The sequence below is a fragment of the Dermochelys coriacea genome, chromosome 2 (genome assembly GCF_009764565.3).
Source record: "Dermochelys coriacea isolate rDerCor1 chromosome 2, rDerCor1.pri.v4, whole genome shotgun sequence".
NCBI lineage: Eukaryota > Metazoa > Chordata > Testudines > Dermochelyidae > Dermochelys > Dermochelys coriacea.
Window position 1 is genome coordinate 62,416,554 of NC_050069.1, and position 13,795 is coordinate 62,430,348.

General features: G+C 40.4%; 1 protein-coding gene and 1 long non-coding RNA gene across 10 annotated transcripts in view; one reads left to right on the forward strand and one right to left on the reverse strand.

The window, feature by feature from the left end:
* Nucleotides 1-1,694: 1,694 nt before the first annotated feature.
* LOC119851712 lies at nt 1,695-5,242 on the reverse strand. The gene is made up of 4 exons (XR_005291345.2): nt 5,182-5,242; nt 3,903-4,339; nt 3,232-3,421; nt 1,695-1,824 (listed from the first exon to the last, which is right to left on the reverse strand). It is a non-coding gene; the product is annotated as an uncharacterized LOC119851712 (long non-coding RNA).
* A 1,182-nt stretch (nt 5,243-6,424) lies between these two features.
* The window catches only part of PPP1R42 (protein phosphatase 1 regulatory subunit 42), a 75,140-nt gene continuing 67,769 nt past the window's right edge, over nt 6,425-13,795 (forward strand). For 7 of the 9 annotated variants that reach the window (XR_005291344.2, XM_038391953.2, XM_038391957.2 and 4 more), the window contains exons 1-4: nt 6,480-6,675; nt 8,932-9,148; nt 11,808-11,974; nt 13,552-13,690. Coding sequence is in view for 8 of the 9 variants with exons in the window: in XM_038391953.2 (XP_038247881.1) it covers nt 9,020-9,148; nt 11,808-11,974; nt 13,552-13,690 (435 nt within the window). In the remaining variant the exon portion in view is untranslated. Of the gene's footprint in view, nt 6,676-8,931; nt 9,149-11,807; nt 11,975-13,551; nt 13,691-13,795 lie in introns of all 9 variants that reach the window. The other 2 variants (XM_043507770.1, XM_038391954.2) reach the window with 2 other exon arrangements.

Genomic DNA, 13,795 nt, shown 5'->3' on the forward strand with positions numbered 1-13,795 from the left:
TAGAGATTACCAGTCTTTTTTCTGGTAAATTTCTTCTTTCTCTGTTGTGCATATAGCTTGTTGTCACTCTGTGTGTCCGAGGTCTTTACTCGAGATTAATTAGTGGTCCTGGGGGAGGACAGAGGATAGAGAAGCAAACGCAAAGAGAGATGTCTGCCTCGAAAAAAGAATGGGATTTGCTGCTCGGCAGGTTTGGAGTACGCAAGATAGTATTTTTTTATAGGTAGTATCATATGTAAAAATTCTTATATAGACTTATAAATCACATATCATATACATAATACATTGTATTTTTATAGTATGGCAAAAGAAAAATCTGAACAATTCATTGTTTCATAGTGAAAATTAAATCAGAATAAACATTTGTAAATATATTTTATATATAATCTGGATAAACTTTGTTTTTCCTAACAAAATTAATCAAACGTTTTTTCATTTATTCATATGAAAAGAAAGATAATTTTCCTAATTCATGGTGTAAAAAAAATGATATATCCTCTCTTGTTTTCCTGTGAGAACATAGACAAAATAGCACTAACTTTCACAGAAATATCCTCGTAAAATAACACAGGTTTTAGGCATACATATATTAATAACATATTATTTGTTGTTTGTATACATATATAAAATCTCAATATTTATAATATAATATTTTTTAAAGTTTTTTTAAAGTGATTTTGCGGCTTTTTTTTAATCTAATGGTAACAAACTGCTCAGGAGAAAGGTCGTTTTCACAACTGAAATATATCAAGAATGAACTGCAGACAACAATGCTGCAAGAAAAGCTATTTGCCCTAAACATTCTGTGCGTTGAAAGTGACAAACTCCATAGCTTATCATTTGAAGACATCATCAATGACTTTGCTCTCCAAAAATCACAAAAGTAAATGTTTTAAATTTCAGTGTTAAAATTAATGTGATGTGCCAACAGACATACTGCAGGTTGTACTGCTTCCATGAAGTAAGCTGATCTGTTTAACTGCTTTTGTGTTGCTGTAAATATAAAGTTTTCATATCTACTAATTAAGAAATCAGAGATGAAAATATGTTAATTTGAAACTATTTTACAATGCAAACAGGCATATTGCAAGACGTGTTTTAGTTAGATTATTATTCTATTTTTACAACTTTGCTTTGTATATATGCAAATATAAAGCTTTCGTGTTTATATATTCAATATCCTTTCTGTGAAAATAATTAATTCATTTTTTTTTATGGTATGGGGCCTCTTACACTTGACATAGTTTAGGGTCTCAGAATGTCATAATCTGGTCCTGGACTCCCTAACAATCCCTGCCCCCACAAAAAAACCTGTTCTATACTTTTCCCACCCAGACCCAACAACCGTCCAAGTTCACACCCAGGCTCCTTCCCAGCAATTACCTTCCTCTCCCTCAGCTCCTCCATTACCCCTGACTCCCCCAAGTCTTTGCACTGTTTCTGAAGGGTGCAGGAAATATGGTTCTGTATTGTAGTTTAAAGGAATTATTACTCAGAGTTCTGTATTAATATGCATAGTAAGGAATCTATTTGTCAAAAAACATTTTCTGAATCTTTTTTATTTTCTGTATTGTTACAGACATACTTGCTGACAGGTATTTTGAAATAAATTACCAAAATAATTGAAGCTAGTGTAATTATATTGTGTTATTTTGACAAATAAAATATGCAGAATTTTCCAGAATTTTTAATTTTTTTGGTGCAGAATTCCCCCAGGAGTTCAATAAGGCAATTGAATGAGACAGTTGCGAGAGATATCGTAAAGCTGCCCAAGAGGACAGAAGACTTGCTGGACGGAATAACTCCCAAACATCGTTTGTCGCTCTGGAAGAGAAAACACCAGTTTAGAATTCTGAAAAGAATACTGCTGAGGAGAAAGAGGGAGTCGGGAGCAGCAACAGCTGCAAGCACGAGCAACTTTCACAACATCTACAAATAATCAGCAGAGGAAGTAAGTTATTTTATAACAGACAGTGTAGCATAGTTTTAGTATAGTATTAGGCCCTGTATATGCTTGAAGTGTGTGTGGATGTCTTCATTGTAATTTATCTATGTTAAATTTAAAAGTTTCAGAGTAGCAGCCGTGTTAGTCTGTATTCGCAAAAAGAAAAGGAGTACTTGTGGCACCTTAGAGACTAACAAATTTATTAGAGCATAAGCTTTCGTGTAAGCTAAGAACTGCTGTCAGCACAGACCAGCTACAGCACAGACTGTAGCAAAGCACACTGCTTAGAATCATTTAAACGGTACGCTATTGCAGTTTAGATGCTCTTTAACTCACAATTAGGGATTTGTGTCTGATTTTTTCTTTTAGATTATACTGTAATAGGGATTATTAGTTACATTAATAAAAAGATACTTTATTAAGGAAAATAATACTGCCTGTGTCAATAATTTTATTGGAAGGTTATATCTGTGTCCTTTTAGTGTTTCCTTAACAATCTCAGAAACCTCAGAAGGACAGACTGAGAGGAGTGATAGGTAGGTTATCTGAAGCAAGCCCCAAAATTTGTTTTTCGGAATAACACCTCAAATCCAGGGAAAAGAATAGCAGTCTGAGTTTAATCTCTCTGTTTATGATGGAATGCTCCCTTCGGCCAGCTTCTGAGTCTGGCGAGGAGACACCCTGCACCTCTGTCACTGGACAGATCCAGCGTCTCAGTACAGGCTTCCCTTAGAAACGTAAGACTTTGGAGGCTTCAGTGAAGGTTTCCTAAAAGAGTGGCATAGATTCTCACCTTAAGGTGCCAGTTTTAAAAAAGTCTAGGTCCCTGGTGAGGTCTATGGTCTCCGAAGCCTCAACCTCTCAATTCGGTACTGTTGACTTGAAGGACTCCTGCAGTACCAGCGAGGTCATAAAATCCCAGAGCACAAAGAAGAAACATGGGTCTGATAGGGCCTCAGTACTTTCTACCAGCAAGAAAGGCAAGCAAAGACACTCAAGACTGGCATCATTGAGTTCAGCCCAGCTGTTGGTACACAGGCATGCAGCACTCTTGGTACCAAGCAAGCAATGGTGCCGGACACCATCAGCCTCACCATCTCCTTCAGTATGCCCCCGCTCCATAGGCATTGGTCTTTGCTTCTGCATCAGTACCAATCCCCTATTTGGTATAACAGGAGTTCAGATATACTAAGCAACTCTTGATAACAGATGAACCAGAATCCTCATTCCTCTCAGGTTCTGAGCACCTCTTGGTACCAAGACCCCAATCTCCGGACTACCCTTACCTGCTTCATCTATGTGTCCAATCATCATCCAAGCTCCTGACCATTATCTCTTGTCAAAGACACAAGTCATGCATTTTCATCCAAACCTAGCAGTACTCTGCCTCACGGCATGCAGAAATGGAAGAAATTCTTCCATTGGTGGTGTCATCACTGCCTCCTGCTTTCAGACATCCTGGATTATCTGTTGGATCTAAAGAAATTGGGGTCATCAATCAGTTTAGTTAAGGTCCATTTGGCCACAATATCAGTCTTTCATCATCCTGTAGAAAGATTCTCCATATTTGCTCATCTCTTATATTCTAGGTTTATTAAGGGTTTGGGGAATCTCTGTCTGCAGATTACAAACCCCACCCTGACCTGGGACCTCAACCTTGTATTCAATTACTTTATGAGACCTCCATTTGAACCAATGGCAATCTGTTCTCTTTTGCATTTATCTATGAAGATGGCCTTTTTAGCAGTTATCACATTGGTCCAGAGCGTCAGGGAGATTAGAGCTTTGATGGCCGATTCCCCCCATTTACAGTGTTCTTTAGGGACAAGGTTTCTTTAGGTCCACTCCTTAAATTCTTACCTAAAGTTCTATTAGAGTTCTACCTTAATCAATCCAATCATCTAAAAGTGTTTTTCCCAAAGTCACATAGTTCTCTACAGGAATCCTGTTTACATACCTTGGATGTTAGAAGGGCACTGGCGTTGTATTTAGATAGGACCAAGCAATTTAGGAAGTCACTTAGCCTCTTTGTTTCCTTTGTGGATAGATCCACAGGATACTGGATCTCTACTCAGAGACTATTGAGATGGATATCTAGATGTATTATCACTTGCTATGATGTTGCGGGCATTCATCCCCTCCCCCTGACCCTTAAAGGAAGACAGCACATTCATCCAGATTGCAGGCAACATCTACCGCACTACTGAAGAATGTACCAGTATCTGAAATACGTAGGGCTGCTACATGGGCTTCAATACATATGTTTGTGAAACATTAGGCCCTGATCCATGGTGTCAGATCCAATGCAGCACTTTGGTTCTGCAATACTGTCTTTACTTCTGGACTCTATTCTGAAGCTTCCTCTTGCATCTGGGGATACTGCTCAGAAGTCACCTGAAGTGGAGAATGCATAGGGAAGATGAGGTTACTCACTTTATGCATTGACTACAGTTCTTTGAGATGTGCATACCTATTTGGTGCCCCACTACCTCGCCATCTTCCCCTCTGCTTTGGACTGTTCCTTAGGGAATGTTTGGTTGGAGAAGGAACTGGGGGTGGGAGTTGCCCGCACACCCCTATATAGTCTCAGTGTCTGGCACAAGGAGGCATAGGGCACATGAGCAGGCCAAACAGACACTGCTAACTGACAATCTCTGATCAAGGGCTTGACAGGCACATGGGCACCTGAAGTGGAGCACCCATAGAGACAAACATCTTGAAGGACTGCAGTTACAGACACTCCCAGCGTTATACAAGATCCGACTTATGCAAATCTGCATTTATGGAAAAAGTTCTGTAAGCTAGAAATAGGAGGGCTTTTTTTTTTGTTTTTTTTTTGCGTAATGGTAGGGTTTATGTTTCCGACTTACGCAAAATTCGAGTTAAGCAAGGCATTCCGGAATGGAACGATTGCGTAAATCGGGGAGCGTCTGTACCGCACAAAATGAGTAATCTCTTATTGAAGGGACACTTCCCCTGCCCAAAGGAGAAGGTACTCAATTTACATCTGTTCAAGGCATTTCCTAAAAAGCATAACAACATTGTTTATAATTTAAAGTTACATAGTGTCTTCTCCTTGAGAATCCCAAAGTGCTTTTGTGACTGGGGTCCTAATGGGGTCTGTGGTCACTCAATTAGGGTGAACTGCAAAGAATGGGGCAGACAATCCCAAAAAAGATGGTCGATATTCCAATACTTTGATTAACCAAGCCACCATGAAAGAGCTTCTTTATTACCTTACTGGTTACTCAGAAATCCAAACAACACAGTTCTCTTAAAGTGATCCAGCCTCAGGCCTCCATCCAGGTATCCACGTCAAATATGATGAAAATTTCTGTAAATCTTATTTCATCATATAAAAGAAAAGGTTCTACCAATCCCAAAGGATCGGGCCATTTGCTTGTTCCTCCACCATTCACAGTACATTTCAAGAGATGAATACCGAGATATCCCATGTTTACAATTCATTTAAATGCTAGGACAGGAGTTCTCAAACTGGGGGTTGTGACCCCTCAGAGGGTCACAACCCACTCAAAGGGTCGCGAGGTTATTATGCGTGAGGTTACAAGTTGTCATCCTCTACCCCAAACTGCTCCTCTCCTCCAGCATTTATAATAGTGTTAAATATTTTAAAATGTGTTTTTAATTTCTCACGGGGGGATCGCACTCAGAGGCTTGCTGTGTGAAAGGGGTCATCAATACAAAAGTTTGAGAACCACTGTGCTAGGATGTTCTTTTGATCTCTGAACTATCAGAGTACAGCATAGACAGGTTTCAGAGTAGCAGCCGTGTTAGTCTGTATCTGCAAAAAGAAAAGGAGGACTTGTGGCACTTTAGAGACTAACAAATTTATCTGGGCATAAGCTTTCGTGAGCTACAGCTCACTTCATCGGAGGCATTCCGTGGAAAATGTATTCCATTGCATCCGATGAAGTGAGCTGTAGCTCACGAAAGCTTATGCCCAGATAAATTTGTTAGTCTCTAAGGTGCCACAAGTCCTCCTTTTCTTTTTGCAGATACAGACTAACACGGCTGCTACTCTGAAACCTGCCCTAGGATCCGGAACGTCTACCACCGTGTGCCTGCCAGAACGGGCTCCTGGTTTGTTTTTTCTCAATTTTATTTTGTAACTGTGTCACCTTTCCCAGCCTGCCCCCCGCGATGCGCTCTACATGCACATGGCATAAGCCTGTGGCCTTAGGCCTGGGCCGGCTCAGGGGCCGCCACAGTCACCGTCAGGGCCGGGGGAGCAGCGGCCCGCAGGCCGCTGGTGGAAGCTCGCGCAGGCGCTGACGTTCGGCGCCTTTTCCTGCCTGGGGCTGGGAGCCAGCGGCTCAACCAGCAGCCCTGGGAGGACGGGAAATGGGCCCAGCGTCTCTGCCCCCAGGAGGGTTTGCAGGGTAAGGCCCCAGTTTCGCGCGGAACCTTCCAAAATCTGACACGGAGGCGCAACCCCAGGCGCTCTCGCCTCCAGTGCGCATGCGCGCGAGTCCTCTTTTTGTCCCTCCCTTCCGCCCCCTTACCCTCTGCGACGGTTGAGCCGGCGGGAGGCTCGAGGCAGGATTGCAGCCCCGCCCACTCCTGCGGGCGGAGGAACCGCCCCCCCGGCGGCCGGCGTTCCGTCACTCTAGCAACCGGCCCTGAACGAGGCGGCTCGAGGAACCGCGCCTGGTTCCCTCACACCCCGCACCACGGCTGGCGCTGGCCGGCCGGCGGGGGCGGTGCGTGTGGTAGGCGCGGGGCGACCGGCCACGAGCACAGGAGAGGATGGGTGGGAGGGAAGGTGCTGCCGTCGCTGGGGGGATTAGGGGGATGGGCGGGGCGGCGCTGGGCCGTAGTGGGGGAGATCGGGCGGGGGTGGAGAGGGAGGCGCTGTCCTCGGATGGCCGGGGAGGCGCAGCCGTCGATGGAACAGATGGGTGGAGGTGGGCCGGGAAGTGCTGCTACCACACTGGGTTAGATGGGCCGGGAAGGGATGGGTGGGGGAAGGCAGAAGGGGGGTGGGGAAGGGAGCTGTGGGGAAGGCTGCACCGTGGCTCCATAGGGCCAGGAACTAGGGGTATGGGGTGCAGCAGCAGCACCCCCTGGCTTGAAGTGGTTTTCATTATATACAGGGTTTACTGTTTGATTCAATGGCCCTTAGCATCCCCACTATACAAATTGTTCCAGCACCCCTGGGTGGCTCCAGGGCATATTAGGGCCTGATACGTACAGAGCAGTGATTCTCAAACATTTGTACCGGTGACCCTTTTCACACAGCAAGCTGCTGAGTGCGACCTCCCCTTAAACACTTTTTTTTTGTATATTTAACACCATTATAAGTGCTGGAGGCAAAGCGGGGCTTGGGGTGGAGGCTGACAGCTCGTGACCCCCTCCCCACATAATAACCTCACGGCCCCCTGAGGGTCCCGACCCCCAGTTTGAGAACCCCTGGTATAGAGTGTGGGTAGAAGCCTGTATCGGCAGGAAGCACTGAAGTCACATCAGATGCTCTCCTTGCATTTCACCTGCTGCTTAGTTTCTCAGACTTCATTTCTTCTGTGACACTTTTAGTATTGCTGACCTGAGCCGATCATGATATTGGCTTAAAAATAACAAGATTTTTAAAACAATAAATCTGGAGTTGGTACTATGTGCCTTTGGGTGTGGCACCAAAAATTTTCAAGCTTTGATCCACAACCCTGCAAGCTAGAATATATATATTTTTTTTTAAAGAAAGCTTAAATTCTCATGTAGTCACATGAATCCGGGCCCTGGGATTTAAGAAGAACCACAAATTTCCTGGGAGTTGATAACACTGTGCTCTCCATAATTTGTCTCAGGCCACTGGTGAAATTCTGGGGGAAAGTTTAAGGAGAATCTGTTCAGCCCATTTTGAATTAAGTGAACAGGACAAAAGTATACTTTCTCCATTAAATAAAACTAAATAAAGTTGTTTTGTACATGTACAACTGAAAGCTGCTGAACTTTAGACTTTGCATGTGGTCAATCCTCCCTAAGAATTTAGGCTGCAGTAGTCTTTTAATATTTTATTTTCATACTTACCAGTGTTGTAAAATGATAAAACTAAGGTTGGCACATTTTCAATATTAATTTTTTAATCACTTTAAAGTTGTGTGCTCACAAACAGCACTACAGAGTTCTGTTAACTATTGTGCAACTCCAAATTGGTGCATCTACAGCAGCGGTTCTCAAACTGTGGTCAGGACCCCAGAATGGGGTCACCAGGGCCAGCATTAGACTTGCTGGGACCCAGGGCTGAAGCTAAAGCCCAAGCTCAACCCCCACTCAGGGCAGAGAAGCTCAGGCTCTAGCTCCCTCTCCCACCACCCAGGGTGGCAGAGCTTGGGCTCCGCCCACTCCCCTCCATGGTCATGTAATAATTTTGTTGTCAGAAGGGGATCGCGATGCAATGAAGTTTGAGAACCCCTGATCATTAGGATAAGCCCTGCCACCAATCCTAGTAATAGACAAATGTTAATTTAGAGTTACATTTTTGAACCCTTAAGGATATCGGATATAATTAAAGCTTCTTAGGTTTGGTGTAAATTGATTAACTGCTGATAAAAGTGTTTTTGAAGTTAAAGTTAGGAACTGTCAGTAATTAGTTGTTTACCTAAAAGTGGCCAGGAATTATTTCTACTGCTCCAGATAGTAGTGCTGTTTCAGTATGAAATTGACTAGAAGTGGGTGTTGCAAGCTTCCTAAACACACTGAAACAACAAACAAAATATTGTGATATAATCATTTATTTTTTGGAAAAATTCTAAAAACAAGAAAATGAAAACCAGGAGGGAAGCAGTTGATTATAAAAGAGAAGACTTCTGTTTATACATACATGCCTAGTAGTAGTAAATGTGAGAGAAATTGCATGGGGAACATTACATTAAACTTCAATGAGATTTTTGGTAAAATATGTTTCTTTAACTTTGCCAGAATTTCTGTATAAAAACACTGTAATCTTATTTGTTCATTTTATTTTTAAGGCACTTTAGAAAAGCCACTTACAAGAATATATGGAATTCTTAGGGATATCAAAACAGTTTCTGTGAAAATTTGGCTAATTACAGAATTATGGTTCGACTAACCGTGGATCTAATTGCTAAAAGCATCAATCGCAAAAACCGCAAACAAGAGTCCCTGGCACAGTACCTGAGAAAGATAACTCACCTGAACTTATCAGATAAAAATATTGATACAATTGTAAGAACTTTTTAATAAATCATGAAAATACTACTTTTATTTTTTTAACTCAGTTTATAGCTTGGGTTTTAGGATGTTTTAGTGCTGTTTTTAATTATTTGTTAATTGTTGGGAGGACAGTGCTGATCCCTATATTATATTTTTAAACTTTGTAATTGACCAGATTTTTTAAAAGATCTATTTGGAAACACGCATGTTAGCCATGTAAGCAATATGGTAGTGTGTCTCCGTTTCCCTTTTCATACAGCACATCAGGTCTGGAGTGTCTTTTCACTTTTCGTGAAAAGTTCCAATACTGTTTCCAGGCATTAACTGTGAAACGTCAGTATAACAAGGCCTTTTAACATAAAGTGTGTACTCCATGTATTCCTTTTAACATGTTCAAGGGTTTTTTCAAAAGACTAGGCACATTGTACATTTTTACAGTTCTTGGTAATAGCAACATATTAGTTATAAAAATTACTATTAGCAATAACAAATTCATTGCAAGTGTCCATTTACAATCATTTTTGTCATGCCACACCTTTGGCTCAATACTATTGGAATTTGGGCCTTTTAGGGTTAGCCTGTGGCTTCCCTTTGCAAAATTAAGGTCTCTCTTTCCTTTTTTTTCTTTTTTAGTTTTTTTTAATTTTAATTTTTTTTTTTAATTTTAATTTTTCTTTTCTTTTAGCATGCATTGCTGAATTTTTAAAAATAGATACTCCAGGAGAGCCTGCATGTACTTGGCAGCACATAAGATTAATTTGGAATGTACAGATATTTGGAATATAAACACTTTAAAGCTGTGATAGTACCAGTAGTTCTTTCATATATTCACACACTTCTGTGTTTTATAATTCCCACTGACCAACAAAATTGTTCTTCACCATTGGCGTTATTCTGTTTTCTTAAGGCAGGCAAAACTGTCATTGAAGTCCGTTGGGATTTTTACCTGCATGAAAGGGGGGGAATATAACCTATGTAACCAGCACACAGGAAGGATGCATTGGGCACATCAGCTATGTTATCTAATTTTTTTTTATTAAAAGAAAGTAGTATATAAAAGCAATTGTGCTTTGAAGAAGAGAGATGCAGTCAATAGCTTTCTGCCTTTCAAATGTTAAATAATGTTTTGTAGTTTAAAAAGGTTTAAAGTTTAAAATCTCTTTTGTAACATTCCATAGAAGAGACAAATATGTAGATATTCTTTTAAAAATGAAATTAGTTTGCTATCTTTTAATTGAACTTGAGACATTTGCCACCTCATTAAGTTCATGAAAAATGTGAGCTGTAAAGTTTTACCCAGTGCACTGATGCTAATTAGGGACCTTTGGGCATTGCTGCAATGCAAATCATACCTAATAAAAATAATTAATTAATGACCAAGAGAGGAAGGGGGAAACAGAAACTCTGCAGCTCAAATTTTTCATTATTTTAAAGAGGTAGTAATAGTCTCAAATGCTGCTAAAATACAGCACTAGTTTCATTTTTAAACAACTATTTTTTCTTCTCTTGGGAATCTTACGGAAGAGTTGTTCACTTGTGGCAAATTCTTTGCGCTTGCCTATGATTCATTTTCTGCAATTTGGAGGAAGGTTGGGAAGGGGAAGGAGAGAAACAGGTTGGGATATAGGTCAAGTGAGGCTAATGAGTCTAACAAATTTGGACCAGTATGACAGTTGTCCAAAATTGCACAAGTTATACCTTTCATTAGTGAATTAATTTGCTCTCTTTGGCCTAACCATTTTAAAAATAATGGTATTTAACTTTAAAAGAGTAAACCTGCAAACTGTGAGTTCTATCCTTTTCAACTTGATGATGGGAATTTTTCCATAGATTTCAGTGGGGCCTGGATTAGTTCTGATTTACCTCAAGATACTGACTGTATTTTGAAATTACTAGACCCTGCGCAACTAAGCTCAAACCAGGGATAGATTTCTTAAAAACAAAACACCAAACCCTGTTTTCAACAGTAAAGGTTTTAGGCCCTGATCATGTAACTGGATCCATGTAGGCAAACCCCTGCACCCATATGGAGCCCCACTAAAGTTAAAAGAGCTAAGCCCGGGATCAAGGGTCTGCCATGAAGATCCAGTTGCAGGAACAGGTCTTTAGATACCAAGGTGACAGATGCCTAAGGAATACTTTGATATAAATATGTTAGCAGAATTGTATGTATTTTTCAGGTTATTTTTAAGAATGTCTTTCAAGGAAGTGTCAGATTCTGGTGAAATCTTAAGAGGAAATATAGTAAAATACATTCAACCTTTTTATACTTTCTTCACCAAGAAACTGTTTTCCATTACACCAATGACCTATTAAGGTAGATTTTAGTTCGTTTGAGGCAGCAATCCACTGAACAGATGTTTTCCTGAAATTTAATTGAAGAAAGCAGGGAAGACAATGAGATCATAAACTAAGTCATGTTCACAGCCTGGTGAGAGCCAGGATTCTCAGTTTCAATACAGCAAAGCATTAAAGAGAAAAATCAGTCTTTGCCCCAGGAGACAGTTGCTTAATTATGTTGACTACAAATGGTGAATTAAAGTTAGTGTTTGTCAGTGGTGAAAATCTACAGCTAGATCATACAGCAGAACTGAATCTAAGGCAAAAAATAATAAGCTCCAGAAGTTGATTGTAAGGGAGCCGAATATAATCATTTTATTCTTTCTTGCAGGATGACCTCTCTTTGTGCAGAAATCTTAATGTCCTGTATTTGTATGATAACCAAATTAAACAAATCCATAACTTGGGCTTTGCTTCAAATCTAACACACCTGTACCTGCAAAATAATTGCATTTCATGTATAGAGAACCTCACATCACTGAAAAAACTTGAGAAACTGTAAGTGAAAATTCTTTTATTTTGAAAAAATCAAAAATATAATTGTATACTATGTATTAATAAGAAATTTAAGAACAAGTTAAGTATTGAAGTCCTTACCCTATAAGTAAGCTAAATGTTGTCTTTCAAATCTGTGTCAAAGTCAGACCTGACAGCTATAAGAAAGTGTGTTTTGTTGTTGTTGTTTTTCAGTGGTTGCAGGGAAAGGCATGATAAAAGCCAGGGTGTGGGGTAGAGTGTTTGATGAGAATCAGATCTAGGGGGTAAAACCAACCAAGGCCTATGTGCTTAAAGTTGTAGCGCCACCTGGAAGTATTAAGTAGAGCATTTAACCTCTCTGGAAGCTGAATTGGGTCACTCAGACCAGCTAAAAGCTGAAGCTTGTGATCTATTTGTTAATATCAACGGATAGTTATTTAGTACCACAAAGAACGTGGTGGAAGGCAGGTATATCAATCCTAGAATGGTGAAGGCTTTTTTCCCTATGTACTGAAACAAGGTTACCTCAGGTTAATTAGAGACACCTGAGTCCAATTAAGTGATGCTGGTGACCTTAAAAAAAAAAAAAACAAAACAAAACAAAACCCCTCTTCTGGTGTGAGAGAGCGAGAGAGAGGGATGCTAAACAAGCTACAGCAGGGTTAGGGGTATCAGCAAGAAAAAGCTTCTTCTAGGTAGAAGGCTGCCCTTCTCCCTATAGGGCAGGAGTAGTCACTTATTTTTTTGTCAAGGTCCAAATTTCTTGTTCAAGGTATAGTCAAGATCCGTACTCCAGTGAAAATAACAACAATAATGATGAGTAAATAAAAATATTTTGGGGTCCGTTCAAAAGCATCTGGAGGTCCAGATTTGGCCCATGGTCCGCCTACTGACTACCCCTGCTATAGGGGAAACAAACAAGTTTACTTCTGTTTGGGGAAGGGCTGGCAGCCAGATGCCAGCATAATAAGTCAACACCTTGGAGAAGGACAAGGAAATATATTTCTTTTATGTCCTGAGGGGTTTTTTTTGTGCTTAAGAGAACTTCTTGTGCCTACCTTGAGACTCGCCTTATAATCATTGGGGGAAAAAGTCCAAATCATTCAAAACCTCCAGAGTAGGACTGATTTACTTTAGGCCCCTACTGCCAAAGGCAGAAACTTGGACTGATGAGGCAAAGGAGGAGCCTTGCCAGAAAGTATAAATACCCTTCATTGGCTATATAATATTTCCATTCAAATGTTCTGTGACCACATAGACTGTGTAGTGATGGATATTATTTGAAATTTATCATTAAAATCACTCTGTTTGAAATATTGTCTTCTTTTTCAGAAGATTTAACAATAGTATTATTATCTATAGACTAATAGAATTGATAGACTAGACTTGCATCAATCTATAAATAGTATAGTTGGATACAAGTATATTTACATAGGAGTTCCTCACTCAGTTGCAATTCCTTAACACATTAATTGCTACAGTTTAATAATGCCCATAAGGGATTCATTTCTATTTTGAGACTTGAGTGTGGATCTGCTTGGTTTGTTTTTCTTTTACCTTCAAACTGTGTTAAATCCCATTTACATTGTTTTTTGCAGGTATCTGGGAGGCAATTACATCACTGTAGTAGAGGGCTTGGAAACATTCGAAGATCTGAGAGAGCTACATGTTGAAAGCCAGCAGCTTCCTCTTGGAGAAAAGCTCTTGTTTGATCCAAGAACTCTTCATTCCCTGGCAGTAAGCATATATATGAATTTTCTGACAAGCAGTGATAATAGACCAGGGGTTGGCAACATTCAGCATGCGGCCCATCAGGGTAATCTGCTGGCGGGCCATGAGACA